The sequence below is a fragment of the Euprymna scolopes genome, chromosome 21, assembly GCF_053919585.1.
Source record: "Euprymna scolopes isolate OS-2025 chromosome 21, ASM5391958v1, whole genome shotgun sequence".
Classification (NCBI taxonomy): Eukaryota; Metazoa; Mollusca; class Cephalopoda; order Sepiida; family Sepiolidae; genus Euprymna; species Euprymna scolopes.
This window is the reverse complement of record NC_136502.1, coordinates 85,069,668-85,092,372: the sequence shown is the minus strand read 5'-3', so window position 1 is coordinate 85,092,372 and position 22,705 is coordinate 85,069,668. Positions and strand designations below refer to the sequence as shown.

The following is a 22,705-nucleotide window of genomic DNA, read 5'->3' as shown; positions in this document are numbered from 1 at the left end:
AAAGACCGACCTTGTGTCTAACTCTGCTCTCGTGGGGAGGTAAGTAAACAAAAAAAAAATATAAGTGTAGAATTGACGATGATGGAAAAATAACAACAACAAAAAGAAAGGGCCGCCTACCTGGGGCAGTTTTGGATTTTCCCGCATCCCCATCGCTCCATCCATCGTCAGTGTCAGAGGACACCAAACTATTGTGGCAATTTGGTATCATGAACTGCCTCTGATCTCTTTCTTCGCCACCTATCTCCTGTAAAGACAAGAGAAGATTATATAGTCGCCAGTTTCGAGCGACAACATCATTCACATACTCTGATAACGGTTAGATTGTATCTTTCCATATTTTAAGGCAAGTTGGACACAAGGTCACTTTAAAGGGGAGCGCTGAAACTTTTGCGATCAGTTGGACAGATACAACAAAATAACATCAGCTCCTATGGTGCTTCGCTATTTGAGAGACTAAACCATCCAAAAATAGTTAGCACTCTATAATGAGTCAACCATTAATAAAAGGATTTATTCCAAGTGAACCGCTCATTGTGCAAAAAAAAAAGGACCCACTCTCTCTACTAGGTACATGATGACTTTTTATGGATATAATGTGTGCTTGTAGCAGAGATATACCTTATATTAGAGTTTCCTTATCCTAGACTAGTTGCACTACCAAGGCTTGAGAGTTAAGCCTGCTCTGGGTTTTTTTTTTTGTTGTTTTTTTTTTTTACCCAGGACTAGATGGACGATGTATGGATTTATATCTTACCATTACCGTAGGGTATTAGTGATAGGGCTGTAATAGTGATGCAGGTCTCAAATATGGTAACCCTAACCCTACAGATGTTGCTGGTAACCACTACAACTTCCTTTACCACAAGCATTGCTGACAGTGAGGAGCTAGTAGTTCTGAAAAAACAATCCGCAGCAATTTGAAAATACAAACAAAGATGGTTACCCATTCTGTCCTATGCTATATTATTAAGAATTTAATGCTAAATTTATACAATAAAGTGTATCTCCACTCTAAAATCTAAAATATTTTACTTCTAATTTTTCCTGGTATTTCTAGGATATTGACGTGTGATCACACATACGAAATAGCATAATCTAATTTTTATTTTTCTGATGACAGTGAAGGACTTTGGAGACGGTTGGACAACGTTTCTCCTCTATACATATGTATGGGTAACAGATCCAATATTTCTACATCGAAAAGCACCGCAGAATTAAAAATATAAGAAATCATTTTTAAAATCAAATCCAGTGCTTTTTCAATGTAGAAATAATGCACACGTCTTCAGCGTGCTCTCTACACAAAATTTAGACATTAATAACCGTCTTCATTTAACACCAGGAGAGATCGGCTATCACCAGTATTCAGTGTTGTAGCTCAACAATGAAGAAAGAAAAAAAAATATGTCTACTGAAGAAGACCAGGATCAGCTGAAATATTTGAATTTAATATATGAGGGACGTTCCTAACATAATGCCTCCTATTTTTTTTTATTCCACTTGAATGGATCAGAGGGAATTGAAAATTGCATTTTTATGATCACTGAATTATCATGGAAAGTTTCATCTCGTTGTTGCAGATATTAACGGCGTTAGGCGCTACAAAATCAACCCCTGTCATGGATGTATGTCAGAAGCAGAAATTCATCATTGAACTACTCCATGCATAAAAAAATTGAACTGATACATATTCACTGGCGCCTGTTGACTGTTTACGAAGTCAATGCAGTTGATGTCAGCACTGTTAGGAGATGGGTTCATCGATTTCAGAGTGGTGACATAGATGTGAGTGACACATCATGCTCCAGACTTTTACGACCGAGGCATCAAGAGAGGCTTGCAAAAGTATATTGAGAATAGCAGTGACGACAATGTAGAAAAATAAACTCTGGAACACAAAAGGTCGCTAGTTTTACTAGTACCACTCCCGTCTTTGTACCTCTTCAACGTTTTAGTTTTTAAGTTTAAAAAATTGGAGGCCTTACTTTTGGAACGACCCTCGTATATTGTTTTCATTTATTGCAATAATAATAATAATAATAATAATAATAATAATAATAATAATAATAATAATAAATCAACCATCCAGTTGTTATGGTGTAAAATGAAAGTAACTCTTTATTTTGTTGTTTTAATTTCTCTTTATTGTTAACTAACATGGTGGAGGACACCCGGCTTGCTCGGTCGTAAAATACGCTTAAGTATATTTTAATTCATGCAGATTTCGTATTTATTATTATACTGTACCTAATATGAAGTAGTGATTTCAAAAAATTTTTTTTTTTAAATGACTTGGATGTCATCATGTAGAATCGAAACCAAAACATTTACTGCTCCGGCAGCGTTCCCTACCGTTTGAGCTATCAACAGATAGATAAGAAAGATTTTAAATTAAACCACTTCAAGCTATGAATGAATTTGCGCATGCGCAGAAGTAAAAAACAAAATATGTCAGCAAGTTGAAATGAACAGTTTATATTTCAATTTGCGGACATATTTCTGTACACACTATTCATCCATCCAAACAAAAGATTTTACTCGTTACAACCCACCTTTGATGTGTGATTACTATTTCCTGTTAATTCCAGTGTTATGTGACCAGTAATTTAAGAGTTTATCGGTTAAATATTTTCACACACACACACATACATACATACATACATACATACATACATCTACTGTTTTATTTACATAGATTAGAGTTTAAAAAATACTTTTTAAGTATTTGTTGTGAATATAACGATTCTTTAAAGGTTTAAACAAATAAATTCTTTCTTTCCAAATAGCATCAACTGATTTAAGTTGGATGTGAAAAATTATCTCTCTTTTCTGCTTGAATTTTCGACCGGTCTTCAGACAAAATGTCAAATTTACAAACGCCTTTTCAGAATTTTTGAAAACGAATGATCATTTTACATTAAACTTACATAGCGAACAACGCCCTCTAGTATCTATTTTTATGCTGTACTTCATCTTTCCTGTCCTTGCTCAGTGAAGGAGAAATCGTTCTAGACTGAGTCAATTTTTAATTTTTTGTTCCAATTCACAGTGCCCTTCTTTTTTTTTTTTTAAGAGGAGGAAGTTGGATTTTCTCCACGTCAAAAACTGACCTTGTGTCTGACTTTGCCCTCGTGGAGAGGCAAGTAAATAGGAACTCCTGTTACAGATACGACAGTGAAGTTTTGTCAAAAATGAAAAAAAATAAAAAAAAATAAACTCACCCGATATAGTAATCTAGAGATTTAAAGAAAAATAAAATAAACATTTTAGAGGTTGGTAAAGAATTCTACAAGAAATATCAGATTCAAGCATACCATTTTTAAAATAATGAATAGACCAACCATAGACGAAGGCGACTCGAAAACTACCTCCCTTTTCATTTGCCAATATAAACCCTGTGTATCACTTTATTGCAGGTCAATATTTTTTAAATTTTGAAAATACTATGAACTGACTTTCTCGTATTTTTGTCCTTCCTTGATTTGATGTTTGGATTTTCAACGAATGAAGATAATTTTCTTCGATCTCTTCCAAATTCCTTAGTTAGATCTATGAGAGATAAACCTTCTCCAAGACCTGCAACAACACGTTCCTTTTCAATGGTTGTCAATCGACCCTTTCTAGGCATTTTGGGAGACCTGCAATAAAGTGATACACACTTAAAATTACCAGAAAATAGAAAAATTAGCATAATTTTCAAAATATTTGCTTTAAATTCCACAAAAATCAGGAAAATAAGGCACCTTGTTATGCTCTTCCAGTGTTATACTAAATTTCACACTTTCATGGCAATTTCTAAATTTAAAAAATATTGACCTGCAATAAAACTACTGATGCAATTCTCTATCTATATAAAAGCCAAGTACGTCCAAGGATGGAATACTGCTGCCATATCTGGGCAGGAGCTGCCAAAAACAGCCTATCATGCCTTGACAGAGTACAAAATAGACTTCGTGGCTTAGTGGGGGATGCCCTTTTCTCTATCGTGCAACCTCTCTCCCACAGAAGAGACGTTGCGAGCCTATCCTTGTTTTATCGTTATTTCCATGGCAGGTGCTCATCTGAACTCCAATCTCTGGTCCCCCCTCGCCAATCTTTCATGAAAAACACCCATCTATCTGAATCCACTGTGAAAAATTTCCACCACTCTTTATCTGTGCCTAAATGAAAACGTGGATTCCATGAACAAAGCTTCTTTCTTAGAACTGCACGCTTGTGGAACTCTGTTCCATCTGCCTGCTTCCCACCTGACTACAACTTTGATGTCTTCAAGTCCAACGTTAACAAATTCCTAATGAACCGCCCCCTTAATTAAACACTTCATCAAATCTCCACACTAACGTAATGTACTTGCAATAACCCTTATCCCTGAGTGGCTTCCGGGCCTTGATAAGTGGTGACCACTGTGTAAAAAAAAAAAAAGAAAAAAAAAGCGGTGCACAGGGTTTACTGATATGTAAGAAAAGACTAATCCTTTCCTTGGATTGCTCCAATTTCATCCTTACCTTATAATATTGATTGTTCAGAAAAAAAAAAGCAAGTACCGTTTTTTCTTATCATGGTATGACCTGATCGAGAATTGAACCTTAGTTTCTTGAACCATTATCAGACACTCTAACCATTATCGTTTTATTCTATACATACATAGCAAACTACCATCCCGTACCCCCACCTAAAAATTGAACTTTTTTTTTAAATGTATTATCTGAAACTTTTATACTTAATCGATAGTGATTCGGAGAAATATATTTTTTAATTATGAAACTGTAGAGGGATGGGAGAGGGTTGGAGACAATTTTTTTATTTTATTGTTTACTAGCAGGCCACCTGGCATTGCCCGGTCGTAAAATACGCTTAAATATGATATTTTGATTAATGCAGATTTCGTATTTATTATTGTATTATATTGGACCCAATATACAGTAATGATTTAAAAAGTTAAAAAAAAAAATGACTCGTGCTCCACCACCGACTATCGAAATAAAACGTTTAGGCTACGATTTATTTTTTCCTTTATCGTTAATACCTGAGCTATGAAAACATGTTTGCTGTAAGGCTAAAAGTTAAAACATGAACCAGTAGCTATTACGTTACGCATGCTATTACGTTCAACCTTCATCTGACAAATTCTATTTCTTTAATTTTCACACCATTACACTGATTTTCCCCGGTTAAAACCCAAAATATAATGTTTCTCATGGGTTCGAATACCCTATATATTAAGTTTCAGTTTCGACAGAGGAGTTTTTTTTTATATACGCATACATAAATATATATAGGAAGAGATTTGTGTTTACTATAACCTTTTCACGCAAATATTATGCAAGTATAAATCATGTAGAATATCTGCATGAATATAATTATACGTAATAGTTAACTAAAGATGAATATCCCATAAGAAAACCGAAAAAACTAATAGGGAATTAATTAAAAATGAATGTTTAAAAGAATATGCAAATTAGCTTTCGCTGGTGAATGCAATTTCATATTTTCTTTTCAAATAAATAGAAAAAAAAAAGGGGGGTTTTAATATGAATATCAATACACACAAAAAATGTAGGAGTGTAGATCTAGTAGAAAAATAATTTGATTCAATAAATTTTTCTAAAACAAAAAAACAAAAAAACATTGACGCTAATATCGAAGACTATTTGAAGATTTAATTTTCTACAGTTCACATACACTCTCAGTTATTATAATTTTTTGTTGTTGTTGTTCGCTGTAGCTTAATGCAAGTGGATACATATGCTAATATATATATATAATATAAATGTAGGTGTCAGGTTGTAGTGGTTTCAGGCGTAGATTATGGGCTTGGTGTACCAGGTTCAAGTTCCATTGAAGCTACTGACTGCATCAATTTCACGGATATCCTTGGAAAAGGTGGATATCCATATATCCTCCTCCCAACTCGGGATTAAATAGTAGGGTAGACTACACTCTGAAGCCTTGATTGTGCAACTAATATAGGAGAAGGAAAACCCTGGAATAACAGAAGCCTTTCTTTGTTTATTCTAACATTGTTTCAAGTCGTTGATAACTTGTTACTAGATTTAAACAATATCAGTTATGGGGAGATGCGGTTGGTGATTGCACAAACCTTGCTTCATTATAGACTTCCTGTAAAGGAACCTCCTTAAGCGGGTATTTAATGCCTTTCTAGACCGAAAGGAGCCACAGAAAGTACATATGATATGTATATATATATATATATATATATATATATATATATATATATATATATATTATTTCATGTATCCACATACCATGTTACAACATTGGGAGAGGTATGAATGCATATATTTTTCCTGCACTTGTAGATTAAATAGTAGGGTAAACTAGACTCTTTAGTCGTGCTTGTGTTACTAGTCCAGCTGATGGAAAACTAAGAAATAACAGTTTTTCTGTGCTTATTACAGCATTGGTTTTAGTGGTCCTGTATTTCTCAAGCAATGCTGATCTAAAGAAGTGCGGTTGGTAATTGTGCAATTCTTGCTTCACTATATGATCAGCATGCCGGATTGAAGTTGTAGGGGCTTTTTCTTATGTGTTAACTAGTCACCGTTTATCAAGGCCCAAAGACCACTCGAGGACATCAGGTGGATGATGAGACAGCACTGTAAGGAAAACACTGCTACTGTATCTATTCCACTAATACCCTTGAGAGAGGTATGAATGCAAATATTAATCTCAAGCCTTCGTTGTGCAACGAATCTAGGAGAAGGAAAACTCTAAAATGATACTTATCTTTCTCTGGTTAGCCTAGCATTGTTTGTAGTCAGCCTCGGCTTCTCTTTGCCACGGGATTATGACAATAGCGGGTGAGAAAAGGTAGGTTGATGCGTCGACGTCGTCATCATCATCAGTTTAACGTCAATTTTACATGCTGGCATGTGTTGGATGGCTAAGAAATTCACTTCCAAGCTAGTCTATCTCTAGTCAGGTCTTTATTGATCCCTCTTCCTCCCAAGTCTATTTTTATCACTTCCTTTCAGGTTTTACTGTGAACTGGACCTGCTACGTTAAATGGTCTACGTGTACTGATCCAAATCTCTCATCCATTCTTTCAACATGACCATACCATCAAAGTCCTGCACATATCTCTTTAAACTGTTCAGATTTAATTTTCCTCTGAGGTCATCAGATCTAAGCCTGTTTTTAAGACTCACATTGCACATTCATCATATCATTGTCATATCATTTCTCTTCATGCAACGAATGTCTTCAACCCTCCCTGGCCAGGCTTCACTTCCATACATCAAATCTGTTATAATAAATCCGCATTGCTGTCTGTTTTTTGTTAACAGTGACGTATATATGTTTCTTTTTTTCTTTCTCTTCTTTCTCTTGTTTTTTTTTTTACCACAATTCCAAACACGCCATGTGTAACGGTCGCAAATTCGAAGGGCTCTGATCGGATACATTTAGTAGGACAACCGACACCTGAAAGACTTCATAAAAAGACAGTATTTTTACTATATTTTTTCTCTTCTTTTTTAGTTGATTAAGTTTCTTTGTTGTTTTCTTTTTTATTAATACCCTGCTCGGCACTTAAGTTCTTAATTCTCATAGCTGCTGGTGGCACCAGAAGTGGCAGTCCTGTCTTGGACTACCGAAACTGTGTTATCACTCTGGTTGACACCTGATGAGAGCAGGGTATTGCACATGCTTTCACATGTTGTATGATAAAAAAAATTTGTATAATATATATATATATATATATATATATATGTGTGTGTGTGTGTGTGTGTGTGTGTGTGTGTGTGTGACGTCATTGTGGCTGACGTCATACATGATGTAATAGTAGCTGACTGCATACATGACGTCATATCATATGATGTCATGCATGGGAGGACTAAAACTGAAAGTACATTCTCCGGGCAACGCCGGGCAGTCTACTAATACTAAACAATATTGAAATAACACTAGTTTTTCTCTGTTTATCCCAGAATTCTACCAGTCGTCTTGAACATCTCCTTGCTATTGAACTAAATCAATGCCGTTGGAGATTATGCAACTCTTGGTTCACTACAGATACCCTCATCCTGTGAAGACAACCCAAACATGGGGTATCCATTGTTTCTCGAAATTGAAAAGTGGCCAAAGAAAAAACGCAATGCAATTAATCACCTGAAGAAGTAACAGTTTTCTAGTCTGTTCGTTTTCCAGACTAATCGAAAAGAACACGTTTCTTTGTTTTTCGATTCTTTTCCTTGGACGCCGTGGCCCCAGGTAGAATTCTCCGAGGGATGAAACACGGGAATACGTTAAAGTCACGATTAATTTTGACAGCAGAATGTTTCGCTTCTGCAACATTGCACACGCTACCCTGTCAAGTATGTTTTCACAGACACAGCAACCGATTCCAGACTTTCACAGTTAAAAGAATATACGATACCGAACATTTCGCTATTGAAAAAAAAAAAAAAAAAAAAAACAGAATGAAAGTCGTTTTTTTTTGTTTTGTTTTTGGAATCCTTTGAGATGAGGCGTCATAATTTGTACTTTCATTTTTAGAAAAAGATTTGGTCTTAGATCAGAGTGTAGTATCTGTTCTGATGTTACATTTAAGATCAGAGTGCAGTATCTGTTCTGATGTTACATTTAAGTTAATTTGTCTTTGGTTAATTCTATACTAAGGCAAATTTTATTTTTGCCTACTTCCAGAGTGGAGGAACTGGTCCCCTCCGCCACATTAAAAATGACCTTGTGTCACATTTTGTTTTAGAGGGGAAGCAAATTTTTTTTTTCATTCTTTTTGCGGACTGTTATCTTCATCTTCATAGTTATTGTTGTTTCACCACGTTTCAGCCAACTCATCCTCTGGCCTTCTTCAAGTGATTAACCGCGACGCGATAGAAATGCTGAGTCCTGTAACTTATCCCCAATAATTACTGCCTTCCATGGTTGTCGTCTCACCACATGGTGAAGTGGATAGAAGCATTGAATTTCTATGGTTCCAGGTGAGCATATATATATATATATATATATATATATATATATATATATATATATATATATATATATATATATATATAGAGAGAGAGAGAGAGAGAGAGAGAGAGAGAGAAAATAAAAAAGGAACAAACCGTATTATGTGTTCACCAACGTTTCGTCTTTATTTCGAGACTTCCTCTGGGTGAATTCTCGAAATAAAGACGAAACGTTGGTGAACACATAATACGGTTTGTTCCTTTTTTATTTTCTCTATTTTGTCGGAATACTATTTCCATTATTTTCATCATATATATATATATATATATATATATATATATATATATATATATATATATATATATGTTATACTAGCAGGGAGATCCGACGTTGCCCAGGATTGAATGAGAATCAACAAATGTTCCCTTCTTCTATATTTTTATTTTTATCGAAATCGGTGAAATTGTCGATTTTTAATCAAATCGATTGATTGCCACAGTCAGGTCGAAATCTCTTTTCTAGAGATCAGAGATCCCCCGACCCTTTGTTGTAATCTTGTTCTCTCTCTCTCTCTCTCTCTCTCTCTCTCTCTCTCTCTCTCTTCGCGTTGACACACCGGTTCTCGTCAGATCATCGGAGTTAAGCAACGTTGAGCCTGGTTAGTACCAGATGGGTGACTATTTGGGAATTCTAGGCGCTGTATGTGTTCTCCGCTTATCTCTGCATTTGTTTCCAGTTGTCCTGTACATACACTTCACTTGTCACTGGTATTTAACAATGTCGACTCAGAAGAGGTGTGCTTGGAGATTGCGCATCTCCTGCTACAAAAATTTCACACGCAGGCACCCCTTCATGGGTATCCATAGTCTGTCAAAGATTGAAGGAGCCTGTATACATATATGGTGGACTAAATAAAAAAAATTGGGGGGGGGATGTAGTGTTTTTAAACAATAGTGTGGTAAAAAAAAAAAATTTTTTTTAATATTCATATGATGTTATAATGACAAAAGATATTTGGTGGCAAATGGTAATTGATAACGTTGCTAGTATTGATATTAACAGTCGAACACAGAACATAGAGCAAAAGCGATTGCATGTAATTTTGCCTGCAGACACAATGTTAGAACAGCCCAGAATAAAACTTGATAAATGAAGACTCGCAGAGGGAATACGAGAAATACTTTCGATGTTGAGGGATGGGCGGGGGTGGGGGTGGTGGTGAGAGCAATCGCTTTAGGCCATCTAAAAAGCAAAGACACAAGCTCATTCGTGTAATAATACCAACATTATTTTGGGAAATTATGAAAATAAATAAAGTAATAAACAGACCAAAAACAAAAATAAAAATAGAAATTATATGGAATTGTCAGGAACAATTGTCGATTCTTCGAAAATGTTTGTCTGTTTTTTTTTTTGTTTTTTTTTTTTTTTTGTAGTTTGCACTTTACTTCCAGATGGCATCGAACCACAGATTCATTGCAAAGAAAATCTCCAAAAAAAAAAAAAACAAGTTGTGTATGAGGATGTATCAAATGTTTATATATATAAACAAGTCGTTGATAAATATTTTCAAGGATCTAAAAATAATTTCTCAGTTCGTGAGACAGAAAAAAAAATCAAGAAAATATTCCAGAGTATTCAAGTTTTTCTATATTACCATATATAAAGTAAAGTACTAGTAAACGACCTGTGACTTAAAACGTCGCAGGTAATCTAGCTAAAGGATCTCACCCCCCCCCTCGCTCTCTCTAATTTTACTGATGACGTCATCATTTTGTGATGTCATCCATTATGTCTGTTTATTCTCCCTTTGTTTTAATATAACAGAGCAAAGACGAGAGCACGTTCGAAAAGGTGGTGACGTGCGTGATGTCATGGCCGTAACAATGAGGAAATAAATGTTGTTATGAAAAAAAAGAAAGAAAGCGAGTTGAAGTTCTTTTCTATTCTTTGTGTTCTTTACCACAGCGTGTTAGTTCCCAGATAACATTAATGGATGACGCCATTCTTTTATAATTCCATCATTTTGATGACGTCATCCAATGTGCATGGAGATGAGCAATCAAGATCCATAGTGCATTAGAAATTAAAAAATATATATATATTTGTCTTCTTCTTCAAGTGTTTGGTCTGGTCTTGCAGACATCGACCATCATGATTCTCCATTCTTACCAGTTCTCGGCCTTTCTCATAAGTTTATTGTTGGTGCCATCTTTTATCCATTGCAAATTTGTTTAAACTGTCTGTGAATTTTGTGCAGTGTATTACTCTGCTCTCATTTCCGCATATTTTGCCACTCAATAACAGTTTCTCTAGTCTGTCAGCCCTGATTATATGGCTGAAAAATTTGAATTGTCTTTCTCTGATGATATTGAGAAGGAATCTCTTGTATCCAGCCATTTCTATTACTTTTCTGCATTTTTTTTTCTTTTTGTCCATGAGATTTTTATGATTCCCCAGATGAACCACATCTCCATTGCTTCTAGTCGCTGTTTCGTGTCCTTGGTTAGGGTCCAGCATTCTATCCGTATAGAAGAATGGACCATACGTCCATATATATAACAAATAAATGACAAAAGTTATACTGAGTTTCATAAATGTTGCTATGAAAAAAAAAAAAAGAAAGCGAGTTGAAGTTCTTATAATATAATTGCAAGATGTGATGAGGTTGAATCGCCAGATGTTCTTGAGGGTTATGAATGATGCTCTTGCTTTTCTGATGCGAGTCTTAACATCTGCATCTTTTCCTCCCTGCTGGTTTATCACACTCCCAAGATATGTGAAGGCCTCAACATCTTCCAGGTTGTTGTTGCCCAACTTTAATTTCAGGATCTTGGTCTTCTTGGTTAACTTGAAAGGCGTGAGTGGCTAGGTTAGAGATTTTGTTCTGCATCTTGTCTGCTTGTGGAAGAGCAGAGCGAGGTCATCAGCAAAATCAAGGTCGTCCTGCTGAGTCCGGAGGGTCCACTCATCACATCTTGCACCAAAATTCGCCTGTTCATTCTAACATCAAATCAGTCCGACTGTATGGAGCAAAAATGTGGAGAACAACAAAGACCAGCATCAGAAGAGCGCAGACTTTTATCAACTCATGCCTTCAAAGAATGCTAAGGATCCACTGGCCAACTACCATCAGTAACACAGATCTGTGGGGGAGAACCAGCAGAAGAAGAGATTAGAAAATGGCGATGGATCAGGCACACCCTGAGGAAACAACCAACAAGCATCACACGCCAGGCCCTGATCTAGAACCCTTAGGTGAAGAGGAAAAGAGGCTGACCAAAGAATACCTAGAGAAGAGACCTGGAGGCGGACGCCAAGCAGATCAGCTACTCCTGGGGAGAGCTGGAACAAATCGCCCAGGACTATGGATGCTGGTCAGATGTTGTGGATGGCCTACACCCCTCCAGAGGCTCAAGGCTGTAACAACGACGACGATGATGATGATGATGATGATGATGATGATGATGATGAAATATAATTGAAAAAAAAAACAAACTATTTCCACAGAAATAAATAAATCGAGCTTAGGTAGTTCGGACGATGTCAAAACATCATTAAACTCATGACTCACACAGCAGCCATTGACAGTGTAGTGGTTAGGAGCCTTGACTGTCATACAGACGGTCGGGTTTCAATCCTGGCTTGAGGTAGTTGCCTGTCTAGCCGCACTGATGATCTGTGGAACAGAGAAACAGTACTGTATGTGGATGACTATATATGACTGAGTATATTTCAGACCTGACATAGATGTCACCACCAATCAAATATCTGTATGATTTATATAAACTACTGACATTCAAATACCCTTTGTTAAAATTTGATCCTAATCAGATTATTACTTTATAAATTACAGCTATTTTTAAGTCGATGGGAAATATGAATTTTGTCTGGTGATAAGGCATTGCATTTTGATGGGAACAAAAGCAAGGCAAGTGCTATTCGAACTTTGTTTCATTGGAAACTATGATTAAGAGGTGGCATGATGACTTTAAACACGACTGTGCAGAAACAAATGATGCTGAACGCTCAGGTCACCCAAATTCGACAGTTATCCCTGGAAACCATTAGAAATAAATTCCACAAATCAAACCGAACCATTTGTGTATTAAGTCTCCTATCTTGGTCAAGCTGTACTCAAATGTTGAGATTGTTTTATATGTTTTTTTGTTTTTTTTTCAAACTGACTTTAGAAAGTTAATTTAACAAAAAATCTAATGTGTTCAAAATATTGTAAACTAAAATTGAAGCAGTGATCCATATGACCTTACATACTGAACTATTTTCGATGGATGCAGAAACCAGTGTTCTTTAGGATTGTCTAACCAGTGTATATTAGTGGAGAGGGAGGACTCTACAGATAATGAGTAAAAAGTTTGACATCTTTCTCTAAATTATATCAAAAACAAATGCAGGATAAGATATAAAAATTTAAGAATTGACCAAAAGTAAATTTTTCTTTCTAAAAACACGAACTAATACATGTTCTTCTGTCTGACTAATAAGAATTCTATATCTAAGTTTTATTAATAAAACTATCGAGCACTAATACGGTGGGGGATTAGTTTTACTTTATACAATTCCAAAGTAACAGTATTCTTAATCCTAATAATCTAACATGGAGAGTCTACTTCCGGTAGCCTCAGAACTCTTACTTCTCATATTCTATCCTCACATTTCATGAGCGATGGTTCTGACAAAGGGAGAAGAATTGCTGTTTTCTGGGTTGGAATCTACCCATCCAACACTTATCTTTGGCTAGTTTTGAAACTTGAAGGCATATTTTTTCAGCTCCTTATATCAGGTTGCTTCATGCATAGTCTGGAGCGATTTTTATATAAAAAGATATTGATATTTATGTAATACATTATCAAATATACATGCACATTAACTGCACGGTTATTTATGACTCACACTGTATTTATGTAAATATATATATATTACATATATATATTACATATATATATATATATATATATATATATATATATATATATATATCAAGATGTTTTTTTCTCTCACCAAAGTAAACAAGAACCCTTTGTGATTATAGGCTATCTAGAAGGTTAAAAGATCAAAGCTGCTGAAGAAATCACTTTGGCATGATGCATGGGGGGCTGTAGACAGTTTCAACAAAGCGGAAGTGCCTAATGCCCCATGCCGTGAACATCAAGATTAACTAAGCGATTAATAACATTAGAAATGATTACAAAGAAACATTTTTTTATTGACGAACACAGCTCATCTTAATGAAAAACAAATGTTAATCAATTGAGGCAAACGAAATAATAGAATTGTAATGGTTGTAGAGATAATTGCATTGGCAAGGTTATCTTTTTTTCACGGGAGTCACCATTTATCAAGGCTTGAAGGCCGCTCGAGGATAAGGGAAAATAAGTGTAAAGTGGTCAGTGGAACAATAGTGTACTGATTGGTACTAATCGAAATCGGGTAGAATTTGATTATTTAAGTGCACAGCTCAACAAGAACTTGTTTACATTGAACTTGAAGACGACCATGTTGTAATCAGAGTTTCATAGGCGGGAAGTTCTAGGAAAGAAGCTTTGTTCATGGAATTTGTGTTTAGAATCACGCACAGAAATTGTTGACAGCAGTTGTAGGTAAACGAGTGTTTGCTGTGAATGCTTTGCAGAGAGGGTTCATAGATTGAAGCTCAGTCGAGCACCTGGTATGAATATAACGATGGAGCAGAGATAGACTAGCAACGTCTCTTCTGTCTTCTTTGGTCACATGATTAACCTCATCAAGCCCTGATTAACGTATATGCAAATATTTTAAAAATTTTGCTTTGTGAGATGCTAAGAAAATGGACTAGACAACTAAACTGAAATCGGTCAGTTTTTGTTATGCTTATGGTTTATCCGAATACTTTGCAAGTAGCAGAGAATATGTTCATAAGATGTGAAGCATCATCTGTGAATACTAAGTCACGAATTATACTGGTTCAAGTAAGAGTTTTGGCTTTTAACCTCTGATGATTAAAACAGCCACCACTTGTCCTTGAATTTTCATGCCATTCTCAATACCAACAAATGTATGTTTCAGTATTACTGAAAAGTAAAGGTAAACAGTACAGAGACCATGACACGTCCGTGTTTAGTGCCGTTAGTGATGCCAAATGAATCAGATATCTCACCATTTGAAACAACATTTGCCTTCATTCCCTCATAAAATGAAACTATCGCTTGCAACATTTTTTCGTTCATACCAAGCTTTCGCAACCCTTTCCACAGGGCAGCCTGGTTTACAGTGTCGAATGCCAAACACCATATACATCTGATTCTTATCACGGAATTTCTCTGCAACCTGTCTGAAGGAGATGTCTATGGTGCCACAATCTGCACGAAAGCCACACTGTGACTCAGGACATATATTGTCAATTACATTTTAGTAAGGTATTGGTTTGTAGCCACTAATAAAATATATCTAATGAACACAGCACGAAATGAACAACAAACTTCTTTTCAACAGTAACAACGTAAAAGGGTATTTATTTGCAGCAGAAGTTGAAGGTCGGACTGAGATAGAGAAAGAAGGAATAGAAAGTTCTTTCAGGGTCGGTGTCGGTCAGTTAGGATATTTCCTGTGTCGTCGCCAGTTAGCAGTTGTCTCCAGTGAAGACCGTCGATACTAGGTCGAGATGTCCAGTGGACAGGGGACGAGAGAGGATACGTGTTGTTAGGCTGAAGGTCCGGTCCTGACTGTCTGACGTTCCCTTAAGACTTTGGGGAGCAGATGAATCAATACACCTTGTTATCTGATAGGTGAACCTATGGCCGAAGAACTCAGAAGGGGGGAGGGGCATTGATTCCTTATAGAAAATAGTTCTTTGTAACTGCTACAACATGCTTTATGATCCGGTTCAAAATTAGCTTTGCCAACATTTTAGCAGATATGGAAAGAAGAGAAATACCATGATGGTTATCACATACTTTCCGATTTCCCTTATTTTTGCATAAATGATGAATAAGAGCATCTTTAAAATCTTGTGGGACCATTCCTTGCTTCCAAATTTTAATGATTAATTCCAGCAATTTTTTCACAAGTTTTGTATCATCGCACGTGAAGATTTCCGGTGGGATTGCATCTTTTCTTGTTGCTTTTCCAGACATTATTTGTTCAATTGCTGCCAGAACTTCATGAAATTTCATTGACATACAGGGTTATATTTTTTAATTTATACACCAATGAAATTTAATTGACACACAGAGTTCTATTTTTAAATTCATAAATTAATGAAATTTAATTGACAATACAGAATTCTATTTTTAAATTCATAAATTAATGAAATTTAATTGACAATACAGAATTCTATTTTTAAATTCATACACCAATGAAATTTAATTGACAATACAGAATTCTATTTTTAAATTCATAAATTAATGAAATTTAATTGACAATACAGAATTCTATTTTTAAATTCATACACCAATGAAATTTAATTGACAATACAGAATTCTATTTTTAAATTCATAAATTAATGAAATTTAATTGACAATACAGAATTCTATTTTTAAATTCATACACCAATGAAATTTAATTGACAATACAGAATTCTATTTTTAAATTCATAAATCAATGAAATTTAATTGACAATACAGAATTCTATTTTTAAATTCATAAATCAATGAAATTTAATTGACAATACAGAATTCTATTTTTAAATTCATAAATCAATGAAATCTAATTGACAATACAGAATTCTATTTTTAAATTCATAAATCAATGAAATTTAATTGACAATACAGAATTCTATTTTTAAATTCATAAATCAATGAAATCTAATTGACAATACAGAATTCTATTTTTAAATTCATAAATCAATGAAATTTAATTGACAATACAGAATTCTATTTTTAAATTCATACACTAATGAAATCTAATTGACAATACAGGGTTCTATTTTTAAATTCATACACTAATGAAATTTAATTGACAATACAGGGTTCTATTTTTAAATTCATACACCAATGAAATTTAATTGACAATACAGGGTTCTATTTTTAAATTCATAAATCAATGAAATTTAATTGACAATACAGGGTTCTATTTTTAAATTCATAAATCAATGAAATTTAATTGACAATACAGGGCTCTATTTTTAAATTCATACACTAATGAAATTTAATTGACAATACAGGGTTCTATTTTTAAATTCATACACCAATGAAATTTAATTGACAATACAGGGTTCTATTTTTAAATTCATAAATCAATGAAATCTAATTGACAATACAGGGTTCTATTTTTAAATTCATAAATCAATGAAATTTAATTGACAATACAGGGTTCTATTTTTAAATTCATAAATCAATGAAATTTAATTAACAATACAGGGCTCTATTTTTAAATTCATACACTAATGAAATTTAATTGACAATACAGGGTTCTATTTTTAAATTCATACACCAATGAAATTTAATTGACAATACAGGGTTCTATTTTTAAATTCATAAATCAATGAAATTTAATTGACAATACAGGGTTCTATTTTTAAATTCATAAATCAATGAAATTTAATTGACAATACAGGGTTCTATTTTTAAATTCATACACCAATGAAATTTAATTGACAATACAGGGTTCTATTTTTAAATTCATACACCAATGAAATTTAATTGACAATACAGGGTTCTATTTTTAAATTCATAAATCAATGAAATCTAATTGACAATACAGGGTTCTATTTTTAAATTCATAAATCAATGAAATTTAATTGACAATACAGGGTTCTATTTTTAAATTCATACACTAATGAAATTTAATTAACAATACAGGGTTCTATTTTTAAATTCATAAATCAATGAAATTTAATTGACAATACAGGGTTCTATTTTTAAATTCATACACTAATGAAATTTAATTAACAATACAGGGTTCTATTTTTAAATTCATAAATCAATGAAATTTAATTAACAATACAGGGCTCTATTTTTAAATTCATACACTAATGAAATTTAATTGACAATACAGGGTTCTATTTTTAAATTCATACACTAATTAAATCTAATTGACATACAGGGTTCTATTTTTAAATTAATACACCAATTAAATTTAATTGACTATACAGGGTTCTATTTTTAAATTCATAAATCAATGAAATTTAATTAACAATACAGGGCTCTATTTTTAAATTCATACACCAATGAAATTTAATTGACATACAGGGTTCTATTTTTAAATTAATACACCAATTAAATTTAATTGACAATACAGGGTTATATTTTTAAATTTATACACCAATGAAAATAATAATGTCAAAATAATGCATGACAACACATAAGAATTCAGATAACCTTAAAACTTTAAAAAGTGAAAATGTGTGTATGTGTGTGTGTGTGTGTGTGTGCGCGTGCGTGTGTGTGCACGCGCGAGGACACACGAAGTTTTAATCTACAGACTTGAAATTTTGTATATAGGGTATTCAGACACGTGGAAAACTTTTACATCGGTTTTCATTTGAAAAAAAAAATCTGCCAAGGGATCCAAATCGAAACATTGTTACTTGAGGGTCATCGGATGTTTATCTATTTGTCAACTGTTTCATGTAGTTTGAAACACTATTTCAAGTTGTGCTAAGCTGGCCTAATGGTTATCGTACTTGTCTCACTGTCTTTAGGTTTTGATCTCAGCTTGAGTATTTTTTTTTATTTACAAGAATGGACTGTTTTGTGAAAACATAATACTCGCATGCATATGTTTCAGTTTCTTTCCATATTTTTTTTTTTACTTCATTTTTTTTCAAAGAAATCTAATGTTACGTTTAATACCGAGCAACACCGCGTACATCTACTAGTATATATATATATATATATATATATATATATATATATATATATATATATATATGAATTTGTAGTATATATAATTTAAATTGAAACAAGTAAATTAATTTAATGAATTAGTATGAATTCATTTACATGTTATAAGAAATCAAGACAATAAAACAACCAACGATAGTGTACGATCGTTTCAGAGACGATGTCATGTAATAACATGCAATTATAGATACAATCTCTTCATCAACACAATAGAGAGAGAGAGAGTAGGGTTGACACTAAAATAAATTAACAATGAGAGAAGTAGAATAAAGCTGTAGTGTTTTTTTTTTTAGGGCGACAAATTTATTGTTCCACTCTGTACACTTACAAACATTCATTGTGGACCTTGAGAAGCTTAAAATGCAAAGTTACTTTAATATTCATGTGCTGAGTGACAATGTAATTCCACTATGACTATGCGATTTCTACATCTACTTACCTATAAATCGGATCTATTAATATAAATCTCACCTGTCTGTTTATATGTATGTATGTATGTATGTATGTATGTATATGGCATAATCACGTTAACACACCGGTTCTCGTCAGATCACCGATGTTAAGCAATGTTGAGCCTGACTAATACCAGATGGGTGACCATTTGTAAATTCTAGGTGCTGTACAGTATATATTATTATATACAGCATAATCACGTTGACACACCGGTTCCCGCTGGATCACCGAACTTAAGCAACGTTGAGCCTTGTCAGTACTAAAATGAGTGACCATTTGGGACTTCCAAGTGCTGTATGTGCTCTCCGCTTATCTCGGCATTGTTTCCAGTCGTCCTGGTCTTCTCCTTGCCACTGCGCCAAAACAGTGTCGATTCAGGAGAGGTGTGGTTAGAGATTGCGTGACCCTGTCCTCACTATTACACGCGCTACTGCCCCTACAGGGGTTATCCTTTGTCTTTCGAGACTGAGCGGAGGCATCGATCTAGGCGCTGTATGTGCTTTCTGCTTATCTCAGCATTGTTTCCAGTCGTCCTGAACCTCCACTTGCCACTGCTATTTAACAATGTCGACTCAAGAGACGTGTGGTTGGAGATTCCGCAACTCTTGCCACAAAAATTTAATGTGCAAGCACCCTTACAGTGGCTATCCATAGTCTGTCAAAACTGAACAAAGCCTTGTTTTTATGTATGTTTGTATGTCTGCCGAAAACTTTCGACAGAGGCAACGGATTTTCAAGAGATTAGTATCGTTTTGAAGATCGGCACTTCGGACAACAAATATCGAAAAATTGGCCAAAAACATTAATTCCTCCACCTTCAACTGAGGACTTTTCTACAAAGAGGGGTCGCTTTTTTCGACAATATTTTCGAAAGTCATCACCTCTTTTCAATTGACTAGCCTTGATTTAAACCTTTGCCACTTCCAATTTGGTAATGGACGCAATTGCAAAGACATCACTTTTTTTTTTTTTTCACATTCTTTTCCTTCTTTGCGGTCCAAGTTCGAGCCTGCCTATCTCCCACCACTTTTTGTTTTTTGCTCAACATGCACCTCTAAACACCCGGGCAACGCCTGGCACCCAGACTAATAGTATAATATAAGACAAGAAGGAGAAAGAAGCAACCTTAGTAGAAGTTAGTGTCCTCAATGATACTGGGTTAAATAGAGATGAGAGGGGAAAGATAACAAAATACCAATGAAAAGAAACTGGAATCTTAGGAAGATCTCTATAATTCCAGTTATTATAGGAGAAACTGAAGTCGTGAAAAAGAATTTTTAAAACTAACTGGCAAATATACCTGGTGAACCAAGTGCAAAAGTGATACAAAGAAAAACACTTAAAAGGATAGTTAGAATCTTAAAAAATCTTTTGGTTAGAATGTATGAGATAGCGGATATCTGGCATCCGATAGAATACCCCATCCTCAACTAGAAAAAAAAAAAAGAAGATTGAAAATGGGAGAATGCGGGGGAAAGGGGAGTCAACATTTCTTATTTCCATAAAAACTGACTTTCTTTTAGTGTTAGTAAATCTTCGTCATCTAGCTCGAATACTTCATTTCGAGCAAATTTGTCAATGTCCAGAGAGAGAGAGAGAGAGAGAGAGAGAGAGAGAGAGAGAGAGAGAGAGAGAGAGAGAGAGCATAGTTGATCGGTAAATTTTTTATTTTTAAATAATTTGAGCCGAGTTTATCTATTTTTGCTTGTTTTTATGGAAAATATATTTTAATATTCAGTTTCTTAAGAGTCATCAAGATCCAGATGAGTGTATTGGGAATGTGGATCACTACACACAAACAAATGTTCGAAAAACAACACTGAAAATAGGTTCAGAAGTTGGTGGCTGATCACTTTTTCTTCCTTTCTATTATAGTATATGTTGGCAGTTACAAAAGTTTGCGCATAAAATAGAGAGAGAGAGAGAGAGAGAGAGAGAGAGAGAGAGAGAGAGAGAGAGAGAGAGACGGGGGGTTAAAAGAAAGATGTTATATACATTTCCTTTTTAATTTTTTTTTATACTCCAGGATCCCGAGTAAATGCTGGATAGCCCTGCTAGTTATATGAAAGAGAGAGAGAGAGAGAGAGAGAGAGAGAGAGAGAGAGAGAGAGAGAGAGAGAGTGCGAGTTGCGAGTGTGTTTGATAAAAACAGTGAAAGAAACATCATTCATTTTGTATGGTCGTCTGGACAAACAACACAGGCGCAAACACACAGACACAACACTTATTTGATCAGCTTCAACTCTAGGTGATGATGATTTCTTGAAAATGAGGGAGGAGGTGGGGGTAGATAACATCCCTGGTGATGTTGATGTTTTAACTGTTGAGAGAGGGTGTCTCTATGTATATCTTATAAAAATTTAAGTAAAAGAATATATATATATATATATATATATATATATATATATATATATATATATATATATATATATATATATATATATATAACACCCACCATATATATATCAGCTTATGTCACGGTAACATATATTGAGCGAATTTCTAACAGTATTTTGTCTAGTTTTTTTTTTTTAACTCCTTTTCCCAAACTTACCGTGTCAACGAGAGAGTCGGGCGCCATTTTTCATTTTCCAATACATCGGTAAACACTGTATGTTTTTTCGAGCTGAATAAACATGTTACATTAAATAAAAACACTAAAAACGTATACCGTTAGGTAGAAAAGTAACTTATCTTGCATTTGATAACATTTATTTGTCATATATTTGTTTTTCGACAACTTTTTTCGAATCTATACAAACCCTTTATTTTAATTCAATAGATATATAATTAATGTTTTAATTTTACGTAATTGTATTATTTTAGTGTTTTTGTTTTAACTAAAAATTATGCGAAATATTGACATTTTCGGAGAAGGTCTTTTTGAATCCTCTCAAAGGAGTTCTTAAAAAAAATTTTTTTTTTTAAAGTTATATGCAAGTGCCAAGAAATTTCTCATATTTAAACTTAATACTTGTTATATCGAAATTGCAACAAAAATATACCCGTTTGCCGTAATTTATTTGAATACCAAAAGACAATAAAATAAAACCGAACTGCCAGCTAGACCTATAGGTACCTCCAACGCGCGCCACAGTTTTAACCCCCCTCCTATATGTAATACGATGTAATTGTAATTTAATATTATCATCCTAACTTTTTTACCATTTAATAGAAAAAGCTTCAAATAAATTGCTAATATTTTTTTTTTAATTTTTACAGCATATAAAAATAATGAAAATGCGAGACAAAAATCGTGTTTACCTTATTGACGCTTTGAAATAACGTTCTCATGTAGTGACGTTTTTTTAAGCCGTTCACACACCCATGTTTTAAAAATCTAGTAACAATCAAATAATCATATTTTCCGGAAATTTTCGATATTCAATCATTATTAAATAAACTTACATATTAAAAGTAGGTTTCGATAAATATATTTGCGGAAATATATTTTTTAGGTGTCCTACCCCCCC

General features: G+C 34.1%; 1 protein-coding gene across 4 annotated transcripts in view; it reads right to left on the bottom strand.

Annotated features, from left to right (window-relative positions):
* Nucleotides 1-22,705, bottom strand: part of LOC145242528 (protocadherin gamma-B6-like) — a 428,989-nt gene that overhangs the window by 137,119 nt on the left and 269,165 nt on the right. For 3 of the 4 annotated variants that reach the window (XM_080105603.1, XM_080105602.1, XM_080105601.1), the window contains exon 3: nt 121-247. The exons of the other annotated variant lie outside the window; for it this stretch is intronic. In XM_080105603.1, the coding sequence (XP_079961729.1) occupies nt 121-247 (127 nt within the window). The remainder of the gene's footprint in view (nt 1-120; nt 248-22,705) is intronic. 4 annotated transcript variants of the gene reach the window in all.